Source organism: Equus asinus, chromosome 21 (genome assembly GCF_041296235.1).
Source record: "Equus asinus isolate D_3611 breed Donkey chromosome 21, EquAss-T2T_v2, whole genome shotgun sequence".
Lineage (NCBI taxonomy): Eukaryota > Metazoa > Chordata > Mammalia > Perissodactyla > Equidae > Equus > Equus asinus.
The window spans coordinates 62369814-62382315 of NC_091810.1; the positions used below are offsets into that span (position 1 = coordinate 62369814).

Below are 12502 nucleotides of genomic sequence, written 5' to 3' on the forward strand. Positions count from 1 at the left end.
TTATAGTGAGATAAAATATATTTCAATATGTAAATGTGCCATTCTGACTATCCATGAAGACGTGATGATAATCAGATGGGTGCACCAGTACATATTATTGGTGTAAATGCTACTATCATTGCCAATTCAGACCACTGCAAGTGTGTGGTTGCTGGTGATTCAGACTTCACAAGTGGCATTACTGTTGATGACTGTGATATCCTAGAACTCTAAATTCTGAAATTTATTTGAGTGCACCAACTTAAAGAGTTGGACCACTCCTATGACACCCTATCCATTTAGCTGCTGATGCTGCTTTCTTTTTTTTTTTTGGGTGAGGAAGATTCACCCTGAGCTAATAGCCATTGCCAGTCTTCCTCATTTTTTTTTTTTTTTTTTTTTGCTTTGAGGAAGATTAGCCCTGAGCTAACATCTGTGTCACTCTTCCTCTACTCTGTATGTGGGGTGCCTCCACAGCATGGCTGGTGAGTGGAGTAGGTCTGGGGCCACCAAAGTGGACCATGCAGAACTTTAACCACTAGGCCACGGGGCCAGCTCCCTCATTTAGCGTTTTAACTGTCCCACACTCCCTCTTGTCTGAGCTTAAATATCATGGTCAGTCAGTCACACTCTTACATCCATTCTTAATTCTTTCCCTCCTCACTCCCACTCTGTGTCCCTCATTTGATAAAATGCAATCCTGATTAATCCAACACTGCCTGCCCAAGACTACACCAATGCAACTGAAGGTGGTTGGAGAACAACACAAAATCTTTCACTGGTTTGATTTTAAGTTCCTGACCTTCAAGTGGGCCCTTCATGGTGCCTGGCAATCATACTATATTTTCTTAGTTCATTTATTCTTTTGCTTAGACAACTATTTTACATCTGTTCCTCTTCCTCAGACCTAACAATATCTCTTCTTCCATCATCAGTGTCAGCTGATGGTCTTGCTTCCCACTTCACTGAGAAAATAGAAGGAATTAGGATTTCTTTTTTTTTTTTTAAGATTTTATTTTTCCTTTTTCTCCCTGAAGCCTCCCGGTACATAGTTGTATATTTTTAGTTGTGGGTCCTTCTAGCTGTGACATGTGGGATGACGCCTCAGCATGCCTTGATGAGCGGTGCCATGTCTGTGCCTAGGATCTGAACCGGCGAAACCCTGGGCCGCCAAAGTGGAGCACGCGAACTTAACCACTCAGCCATGGGGCCGGCCCCGGAATTGGGATTTCTTAAGACTCCCAGTACTGTACCTACCTTCCAGCATTTATAGTCATAGCAGGCTTTCAATATTTGTTGAATCAGTAAAGGAAAGCACACTTGTCCATTGATTTATTTGCTGGCTGCATTCCTGAAAAACTCTTATACTAAAACCATGCAAAAAAAAGAATTCTAGGCTCTGATAACTTCAAACAGGATTTTCATTTGCTTAAGTGGCTGGCAGCCGGGCTGCCGAGTATGACCGTGTACCTTTGGGCTGCACGGCTCTGGGGAGTAATCTTGTGTGTCATACACCACCCCCCATTGAGAACAGTTGTTCTTGGGTGTATGTCTAGAAGTGCAAATATTGGGTTGTACTTCTCTCCCCTCACTCTACATAGAATTAACCAGTATTTTTAAGTCATTTGTTTCCCCTCTTTTGGAGGGAAATAGTTTTATTACTTATATATTTATATGAAAATAACCTGATATTTCTCTTCAGGTTTTCAAATTTTGTAAGCCATCTGGTTTTACTCATTTGATTTGTGCATACATGTCCATTTGCCAATTAGTCCATCCATTCTTTTACTCATTTTCTTAGATACTGAGTTAGTTTGTGAAAAAGAATACCCCTTAAAACTACAGTATTTCCTAATGAGAGAAGGAGCATTACAGGAATATGCTTGTTATGAACAATACAGGCCTTTTTTCTGTTCCACCTATGGTGGTAAAACAACTGTGATTATGAATTAAGCTTGTGTCCCTCCTAGATTTCAAGAACTCTTGTTGTCAGGCTTTCTGACTTTTACATGGAAAGTTCTTGGTGGCGATTCTCATGCAATTACTTAGCTGTGCTGTTGGTTGACAACATTTCTGATTTAAACTATTTGGAAGATTAAACATTATATTGAATTGAAACTCTGTAGCCAAGGTGACACTTGCTTGTGAGTTTATTGACGTCAGATTACTCAAACACCTTCAACCATTTGTGATTCAGAGGTGAAAAGGGAGAGAGAGAGAGAATGCGAAAATGACCCTAAAGGTTCTGGGACTTCTTAAGGATAACATTTCATAAATTTTTTAAAATTTCAGTTTTATGACTTGAAAACACCCTAAAATTTAAGCTTGGTCTTAGCACAAAGTTTGTTTTTTAGAGTTTCCATTTTTCTACCTGTTAAAAAGTATGTTATTTTTGCTTTTATATTTTTAACATTTTTTATGTATTTATATGTTTGCTTTTATTTATTTATTTTTGCTAAGGAATATTATCCCTGAGCTAACGTCTGTGCCAGTCTTCCTCCACTTTATATGTGGGTTGCTGCCACAGCATGGCTGATGAATGCTGTAGGTCTGTGTCCGGTATCCGAACCCCCGAACCCAGGCCACCAAAGTAGAGCGCACTGAACTTAACCCCTTGCCGTGGGGCCACCCCCTACTTTTATATTTTGTATATACCTGTTAGAAAGTACATTTTTTTTGCTTTTATATTTTAAAGGGTTGGAATGGAGGCATTTGAGTTCCTAAGGAAGTGGTGAGGAGCAAACTGGAATATTACTCTAGTTGTTTTATTTCCTTCTTTTTTGGGGTTTTTTAATATTCTGCTGAAAGGACCCTTAACCAAGATGCAGGCTAACTTGAAAGATGTGCAAATGGAAATTCAGGAAAATTATTTGTAGCTCTGTGGTAAATCTTGATATTTGCTGTGTTAAATTCATCCACCATATTCTTTAGGAATGAGTTGACTATCGTTGGGTCTTTATTTACTAACGCATGTGAATGTTAGAATCAGCTGGTTAAGTTGCACCAAAAAATTGGGGCTTCTTATTGGAGTTACATTGAATATCATGTTTTTTGGGGAAGACTTGATATCTTTATAATATTGACCTCTTTTTATCCATGAAAATTGTTTAGGTCTTCTTTAATGTCTTTCATTAATGTTTCAGTATTTACTCCAAATAGGTCTTTTGCACATTTTATTAGATTTACTCTAGGTAATTTACAGTGTTTGAGTATTATAAATGCTATTTGTCTTTTTAAAAATTGTTTTCTGGCCTATGGAAGTGAAATGGCATTTTGTATATTGGTTTTTATGACCAGCCTACTTATTATACAATTAAAAACTTTTTAAATTCAATTTGTGAATTCTTTTAAGTTTTCTGTACATATAATAATATCAGACACTAATGAAAGTTTTGCTTCTTCTCTCCAGTCCTTTCGTTTTGCTTGGTTTTGGTGCATTGGCCAGGACCCTTAGGGTGGGGTTGAATAAAAGAGTGTGGGCGTACTTGAATTGTTCCTGGGTTTCAAGGGTATGTTCTAGTATTTCACCGTTAGGAATCATGCTTACTATAATTTTTTAGAAAAAATTTTTAGTATGGAAAATTTTGAACATGTGTAAAGGTAGACAATAAAATAACACACCCATAACACTCATCCGTCTGTGGCTAATCCTGCCCCATCACTTTGTCACAAATCACGGATACATTGTTTCATTCATTAATCTTTCTGGTTAGTCTCTCAAAGATAAGTGCTCTTTAAAAAAAATTTGGGGGGCCCACCCATGGCTAAGTGGTTAAGTTCACGTGCTCCACGTTGGTGGCCCAGGGTTTCACTGGTTCGGATCCTGGGTGTGGACATGGCATTGCTCATCAAGCTGTGCTGAGACGGCTTCCCACATGCCACGACTAGAAAGACCTACAACTAGAATATACAGCTATGTACTGGGGGGCACTTTGGGGAAAAATCTTGAAGAAGGAAAAAAAAAAGAAGATTGGCAATAGATGTTAGCTCAGGTGCCAATCTTTAAAAAAAAATAATTAACATAACCTCAGTACCATTATCATATGTAAAAAAAATAATTCCTTGATATCAAATATCCAGGGTTCAAATTTCCAGTTTTTTTTAAATGTGCAAATTTTTAAATTAGTTGTTTTAGGAAAAATCAAGATACAAATAAAGTTCACACATTGTGATTTGTTAATATATTGGTTTCCTGTTGCTGCTTTATCCAATTCACATGCACTTAGTAGCTTAAAACAACATTTATATTCTTACAGTTCTGCAGGTCAGAAGTCCAAAATGGGTTTCATTGGGATAAAATCAAGGTTTCAGCAGGATTGTATTCCTTCTGGAGACTGTAGGAGAGAATTTTCCAGCTTTTACAAACTGCCTGCATTTCTTGGCTCATGGCCTCTTTTTCCATCTTCAAAGCCAGCAATATAGCGTCTTCAAATCTTTCTCTCTGACCACTGCTTCCATCATCACATCTCCTCTGAGTTTGGCTCTCCAGCCTCCCTCTTATAAGGGCTCTTGTGATGCATTGGGCCTGGGTAATCCAGGGTAATTCCCCCATTTTAACATCCTTAACTACATCTTTAAAGTTCTTTTTGCCTTGTAAGGTAACATATTCACAGGTCTTGGTGGTTAAGATGTAAACACCTTTGGGAGGCTATTATTCTGCCTACCTCAGTTAACATGTTTGTTGAGTCTTTTTAAATCTCTTTCTCCCTTGGTCTCTCTTTTCAAAAATCTTGGATTTTATTTGTGGTAGAGTTTCCTACAGTCTCGGTTTTGCTGATTTCATTCCTGTGATGTTGTTTGTTCCCTCTGTATTTCCTGTAAGTTAGTAGTTGGATCTAAAGTTTGATCAGATTCAGTCTGGTTTTCTTTTTTGTGGGAAGACTACTTTATAAATAGTGTTCTTCTTTCATCAGGAGGCACATAACGTCAGGAAGCCACTTAAGGTCTGATAGTCTCTTGTTGTGATGTTAGCAGCCATCATTAACGTTCAGTGTTTAGATCTCTTAACTTGTTATCTTGCCGTCAGCCTCAGACTCCTGGTGACCCTATGAGTGAGCGATGTCCACAATGTCCTATCCTTAACAACCCTAACGTAGCTTCTGTAGACTCGTGCCCACAGCTTCATTTATGGAGTCAATCCACTTCATATTTGGTCTTCCTCTTTTCCTGATGCTTTTTACTTTTCCCAGCATTGTTATCTTTTCCAAAGAATCCTGCCTTCTCATGATGTGCCAGAGTAGGACAGCCTCAGTTTTATCATGAAGAGAAACTTCTCCCGTTTACTACTATTTGGTTACCCAGTGGTATAGTTTACATAGAAAGGCAGATACAGTTCATATAATTCTTTCCTTTTATTTACTAATTGTCAAAATAATGAGATGGTCTTCTAGCATCCTCCAGTGTTGGCCAAGTAGTTTTTGTTCTTGTTATGAACTCTTCTATTTAAACATATCTAATGAGTTTCAGAGCAATGCAGTTATTATCCTTATTGCTATTCAAACTGTCCTGTCTCGACATGACCCTAGTAATCTTTGGTAGCGTCTTTGCTATTTGGTATTACAGGATGTCGTATTTCCTGCTCTTGCCCTGGACTCAGCCACTTCTCCAAGAAGCTCTGGTTCCTTTTAGTAGGAAATGGTATGTGGAAAATACAGTGTGGGTGCTGGTGGAACTCATTGTTACTCGTTTGATCATTGTTTCTAGATTTTTTTCAATGGATAGGGTTAGGTTTTATTTTAATTTCAAAGAAAAATACATCATGAGTTTATACTGGTATTCTAATTCAGATTGAGTACTGCACTTTTTACTACTTCTGTCTATCTTTTATCTATAGCTCCTTCCATCAACAACAAGATTTCGAAAGACGCTGAAGTTTCTTTTTTGCCAGTATATCTTAGGGATAGATGCCCAAGTGAGATCTTACTAAGTGTGCGTGTTTTTCCTGCTGATTTGAGATACTGCTTTTATCATCTGTTAAATTTTATGTATGAGTCTATTCGTGGATTTCCAATGATTTTTGTAAGAGTTTTATTGATACAGTTCACATACCATACAGTTCATTCATTTGAAGTACACAATTCATTGATTTTTAGTGTATTTACAGATACACACAACCATCAGCACAGTCAGTTTTAGAACATTTTTATCGCCTCAAAAAGATGTCTGTACCTTTTAGCTGTTACCTCTCTGTCCCCTCAGATCTCCTAGTCCTAAGCAACCACTAATCTACTTTCTATCTTTATAGATTTACCTATCCTAGATATTTCTTATAAATTGAATCATACAACATATGGCCATTTGTGACTGGTTTTTTTCCTCCTATCATAATGTTTTGGAAGGTCCATCCATGTTGTAACATGTATCAGTCATTCCTCTCTATGGCCAAATAATCTTCAATTGAATGCATATACCACATTTTTGTAATTCATTCATCAATTGATGGACATGTGGGCTTTCCACTCTTTGGCCCTTGTGACTGACTAATGCTGTAATGAACGTTGTCGTACAAGTATCTATTTGTGTCCTTCTTTAGTTCCTTTGGGTATATATGGTTAGGAGTGGAATTGTTGGGTCCTCAATGTTTCTGCTCCACTGTACACTTTAGGCCTTCTCTTCATAGAAGATTTTTCTCTATGTTCTCTCCTTCCCTGGTGATAAACTGGAGTTGCTTCTTATTCTGTTCTTGCTAGCCTGGTTGTGGAGAGTGGGTAGCATTCTCTATTTTTCTGGTCCAGCTTCGGTCTTAGGAGCCCTTTGTCTTTGCATCTTGAGGGTGAGGCTTTATCAGATCCTGCCTCTCTTCACTTGGAGACTTTTACTCATCTGAGCACAGGATAGTTTTCTGCTCCTCCCCCTGAGATAGCATTTTTTCTTTTCTCTGTACTCAGTAACAGTGAATTTTTGCCTCTGTCCTGGGGACGATTGTGTTTGTCTTTCCATCAGTAGTTTCAAACTTTTGTTTCTTATAGGACAAGTGTACAGGAAAGGTTTGGAGCAGCGGCTCCCTTCCTTCGAGACCTGTACCACCGAGAGATACTTCCTCGGGTCTCCTGCCCTGTCCTTGGTCTTAATTATGAGAGACTAGTGGAGGTTTGTAGAGAAAGAGCTTACAAGTGGGTATAAACTCTCCTGTGTCTGTAGCTACTAGGGATTCTGTATTTTCATACTAGCCCACACTCAGCTGTTAACAATGAGTTAAATATAGGTGAATTCTTACCCACTTGTGTCATGGCTTTGTTTTTCTTCTGTCCTCTGCCGTGTGTGACCTTCTGTTTATATCCCATCTTGCTTTGGAGGCATCTGTTTTTCCTTAGATTTCAGGCTAATTGATTATTCTACAACCTCAGCTTTCTGATGGATTCAAGAATAGTTGTGATTTTGTAGATTATTTGACATTTTTTTATTACGATGGGTGTGGTGTTTTTTCCAGTTTTTCCATCCTAGACAGAAGCTGAAATTCCTCTGTAATTAAAGGTGCTCTTTTAACTTTTAACTGTTTCATTTAGGAAACATTTCAACATTGCAGGAAAGTTGCGAGTATAGTCAGTGAACTCCTGTGTACCCTTCACTCAGTTTACCAGTTATTAACATTTCGGCACATATGCTTTATTACTATCTTCCTGTCTATTTACACATTATTGTTGTTGTTATTATTATTATTATTATTATTATTGAGCCATTTGAGAATAGGGTGCTCTAACCTCAAACTGTTCACCCCTGAATACTTCAATCTCCTTATTTTTTTAAAACTTGGTAATATATTACATGAAAATCTTTTATGTCAACAATTAAATACTCATATTTAAAGTGTGCATCAGTAATTTGTATCTATTAAAATTTCTTTCTATCTGTAGGTTTCATTAATGGGATTGGAAATTTTAAGTGCCTTTGTGGACAGATTATCAACACGATTTAAGTCCTATGTAGCAATGGGTAAGTTAACTTTACTTATTTAAAAAATTATTGTAGGTTTTGACATACTTTTTTCTCATAGTTTTTGTTTAACAGAATAAATTCTCTGTAAAAGCGCAAATGTAATTTTGTACAACCCAGAGATCTGCTAATTAGCTTTAGTTTACCCAGATAAAAGATTTTAAGCCTATTTAAATAAATAATTATATTCTCTTTGAGACAAAAAAACAAAAGCAAAAAACATTAAATATACTGCTGATAGATTTTTATTTCATATTTTCAAATTTTTTACTATATCTTTTACTTTTTTTGTAACATATTAAACATTTATATTATAACTTATAGCACCACTTTTCAGACTATCTGTGGTGAAGGACCAGTTCTTTCATTGCTGGTCTGTTGCAGACCAATATTTTGTAAAATACAATAAAAATAAATTTCAGCAAAATGAAATAAAAAATATATAAGGCCCACTTTATTATTAGATTCAACAAACAAAATTACTTTGGTCAGACTGTTTCAGAATTTTGTTTTATAAACACTCTCAATTTCTTTGCCATAAATAGTTTGTACACTGGTCCTACACTGCCACCCGTATTTTGAGCAGCACTTACTTAACGGTGTGTTTGCAGTACAGTACAATATACTAGTACAGTGCTCTTCTTTGTGTAGTAGTTAGGATTACAAGTTGGCTCTGACCTATTTTCCAAACCTGAATGACCTTCATATGCCTTTTGGAGTGCTTTGGTGAGTTTATTTGGTTCCCGTTATATGGAAACATTTAAGGGTAGCCTCACATGTTCTTGATTTTCTTTTATGGATTAAGTTAATGCCTCCTAATGCATCATCACACTTATTTTCTAGTTATCTTTGGTCAGCTTTTTTCTTTATGTTTGGTATGCTGCCAAATTCTGCCAACTTTTTCTTTTCTTTTTATTGTCTGCTTTTAGCAGAAGCATCTTAATGAGTTTTCCTCTTCATTATTCCCTTTTTAATCAATACCTGGTTCCAATTCATTCTTTGTATGAATATCTTCTGAAAAGATGATTTTTGCTATGTCAGTGTCCTCCATAAAATCCTATAGATGTTAAAAACCATGCTCTGCAAACATTTTTTACTTGCTTATGTATTTTCTTAATATGTTTTGAATCAGTGTTTAAAATTAGGAAGTTTTACATAAAAATTCATATTTCTGGCTTGTCTTGAAAAATTGGCCAGTTTGGCAGCCCTGATCTTCCATTCTCACATATAATTATTGGCTGAAGCTGGGTTGTAGCTTCCCTATTGTCTGAGTCATGAGCTTTCCAATTTATCATCACTTGCGTCATCTCTTTGTGTCCCATCTTCTCTTGTCTCCTCATAGCTGAGAATATCGGTTGTAACACAGCAGGGTTGGAATACTGCAGTTCTTAGACCTGGTTCATTTTTGACATTTTCCGAACCTCCCTGACCATAGGTGTTTGTGTTTGTAACCCCTGCCTTGTAGTAACTCTCTATTTTTAGTTGTTACAAGATAGTATTTTAAACTTGAGAGTAATTCCAGGTATTATGTCTCTCACTCATTTTTTAGACACAAGGAGGGCCAAATGGGGTTTGATGTACTGACTGCTCACTCATATTGAGGCAGTGGTAGTATTGGGACTAGAATCCTAGTTTGTTTCTCCCGGGACTGCCCTGCTTTCAGAACTTACTTCTGTTTTGTTGTCCTTGGTGTTCCAGCTCTCTGCGCCTATGTCCCTTCTTTATCTCAGAAGCCTTATTTATTCATGATCTTCAGCAAGTGCTTTCTCTCTCTCACTCTAGCTGATCAGAAACTTGCTCACTCTTGTTAATTCTGTTTTAACTTGTTTATGCCTCTGTTGTGCTCTTTCTTTTTGAAATCTTCTCCTCTTCTCCATGGCCTTTTGTTCTTTTTCACTTCACGTTTCATTATTTGGGAGCTTTTCAGGTTAACCTTACCCTACATTGAATTTTTCTCTACTCCATGATTCTTATATCCTTAAATACTTAATAAATTACATTAAGTTGCTTTTGTTGGTTAGTGTTTTTCATATGTGTTTCCTACATATCTGCATATTCTTATATGTATAGTTTTTTATCTTTTGATCTACTCTTTCTGATTATCCCTGTGCATTTACTGTTAATCAATATCATTTTTACTTTGAACTCTAAGTGCTCATCATTGTCCTTAGTGAAACTTGAACTTGTTACTTGAGAGTCAGTGTGGTATAACGGGAAAATTTCATCACAACTTTGCTACCATTTATTGACTGCCTACTTTTTACTCATTTACTGGGCTTATCTACTTCACGTACACAAAAGATTATCCTCACATTATTTCTCATTTGTACAATAGCTCTGCAAGATAAGCATTATATCTGTGTACTCTTACAGTGTTACAGTACTAGACTAAGAGTTCCAGGATTAGCTTTCTTGTTTTATCCTGTCTTAGACCTTAGCCAAACCACTTTAGGAGCCTTTCTGTAAAAGGAAGGAATAGAATTAAATTGTGTGCTGAAGGTTTTCTTTTTTAATGTAACCTTAGATATATGTAACTTGATGTGAATGACATTGTTTTCTTTTGGTGCACTTAGGTTATTAACTATCCTTATGGGTATTTTTTTGTCTTTTTACGTTAAAACTGAAGAGATGATAGGGCCGGCTCCGTGGCCGAGTGGTTAAGTTCATGCGCTCTGCTTCGGCGGCCCAGGGTTTGGATCCTGGGCACAGACATGGCACCGCTCGTTAGGCCATGTTGAGGTGGCATCCCACATGCCACAACTAGAAGGACCCACAACTAAAATATACAACTATGTACTGGGGGGATTTGGGGGAAAAAAAAGCGGGGAAAAAAAGGAAGATTGGCAGCAGTTGTTAGCTCAGGTGCCAATCTTTAAAAAAAAAACAAAAGTGAAGAGATGTTTCAGGAAAATTGAGATTCATGTCCAGTTTCAGACAAAGTTCCAAAAAGAGTATGGGCTCTATTAATTTTTTAATATAAAATATTTAAATTTTCTTTTGTGACCACATGTACTGTGGAAAGATAAAATTTTCTGCCAAAAAAAAAATAATATAATTTACATTTAACACTGATCACCAACCCTGGTTTTATGATAACTAAATTCAGTAAAGGGTCTCATAATTTACAGACCTTAAACAGATAGTTTTAATCCAGAATGGTATTATAGAAAGAGTATTAGAATAATCAGGATTTCTGGTCATCAGTTTTGCGTCTTGTACAATGCAGAGAATAAAATATGCTAACAGCTATGCTTTAAAGTTCTTCCTTGTTTCACTGTCCAAATTCCAGTGTGATGGATTTATTCATTTGTTTAACAAGTTCTTATTGAGAGTCTACAGGGTGAAAAGCTCTATTTTGGATTCCCAATAATTATCTCTTGAATGTTCAACATGTTGAAGGATAATTCACTGGTCATTATATTATTTACAGATCTTTGAGGAAGACTTCTGCTGACACTTCTAAATGCTTATTATGGGCATTATGCCAAAGTCTTGGACGTAGTAGAGAAAGACCTCAATCTCAGGGGCCTAGGCTTTTGTTTTTCTCAGTTGAGTGATATGTCGTACATATGGAACAATGCATAACAAACATATACAATTTGAAGAATAATTATAAAACCAACACTTGCCTGTGCCTGGGTCAAGAAAGTAGAACTTTGCCAGTTCCTTAGATACTCCCTCTCTGCATTTCCTGATGACATGTTCCTCCCTCTACTAGAGGTAACCACTGTCATGACCTTTGGGATAATCATTCCCTTGCTGGTTTGTAGAGCTTAACTATCTATATGTATCTCTAAATAGAATAATACTTCATCTTGCCTGGTTTTTAAACATTATTATTATAAGTAAATGTCATACTGCATCTATTCTTTTGAAACTTGCTTCTCAGTTATTTTTGATTGGACTCAAGAGTAAAAAACTTAAAAAAATTTGCTTACCTGATAACTTTTCATTTATGGAAACAATTGCTGTTTGTAATTTTGTAAACTATAGCTTATAATGGAGATGAATTATAAATATTTATTCTTTCCCCCCCTGTCTTTCTCTAGTTATTGTAGCTTTAATAGACAGAATGGGAGATGCCAAAGACAAGGTTCGAGATGAAACCCAGACTCTGATATTGAAGTTAATGGATCAAGTAGCATCACCTATGGTAGGCCTACATTTTAAAATTCAGATTTTGCTAATTAATGATGAAATATCGGTAAAGATAGATGGTAATCACGGCAAGTCAGTGAAGCCCCAGGGGATGTGAAGGCTGAAATTTTAAACAATGAATTGTTGCTAATGCTTTAGAGAAGCTGCAATTTAAGATAAAATGTTAATATTTAACTTTTTGGCTTTTTGCTTTTCCTTTTCGTATTTTCTACTCTTGAATGTTTTTTTAAAAAGCTACTTCAGAGATTTTAGAGATTTGACAATATACTGATTATATTATTCTTTAGGATTTTCTGGTTTTCCTTACCTGCAAATTATAGTGTTCAGTGAGAAAGCTTATTTTGGGAACTACTACATGTTGTATTAATTTCTGCAAGTCGCAGAGACAGGAAGCAAATTTTTTAACAGGTGGTTACTAATAATATAAGGCATA

The 12502-nt window shown here is 36.3% G+C and overlaps 1 protein-coding gene across 38 annotated transcripts in view; it reads left to right on the forward strand.

Annotated features, from left to right (window-relative positions):
* CLASP2 (cytoplasmic linker associated protein 2) overlaps window positions 1–12502 on the forward strand; it is a 164783-nt gene that overhangs the window by 5203 nt on the left and 147078 nt on the right. For all 38 annotated transcript variants that reach the window (XM_070492367.1, XM_070492372.1, XM_070492369.1 and 35 more), the window contains exons 2-3: window positions 7833–7911; window positions 11961–12064. In XM_070492367.1, the coding sequence (XP_070348468.1) occupies window positions 7833–7911; window positions 11961–12064 (183 nt within the window). The remainder of the gene's footprint in view (window positions 1–7832; window positions 7912–11960; window positions 12065–12502) is intronic.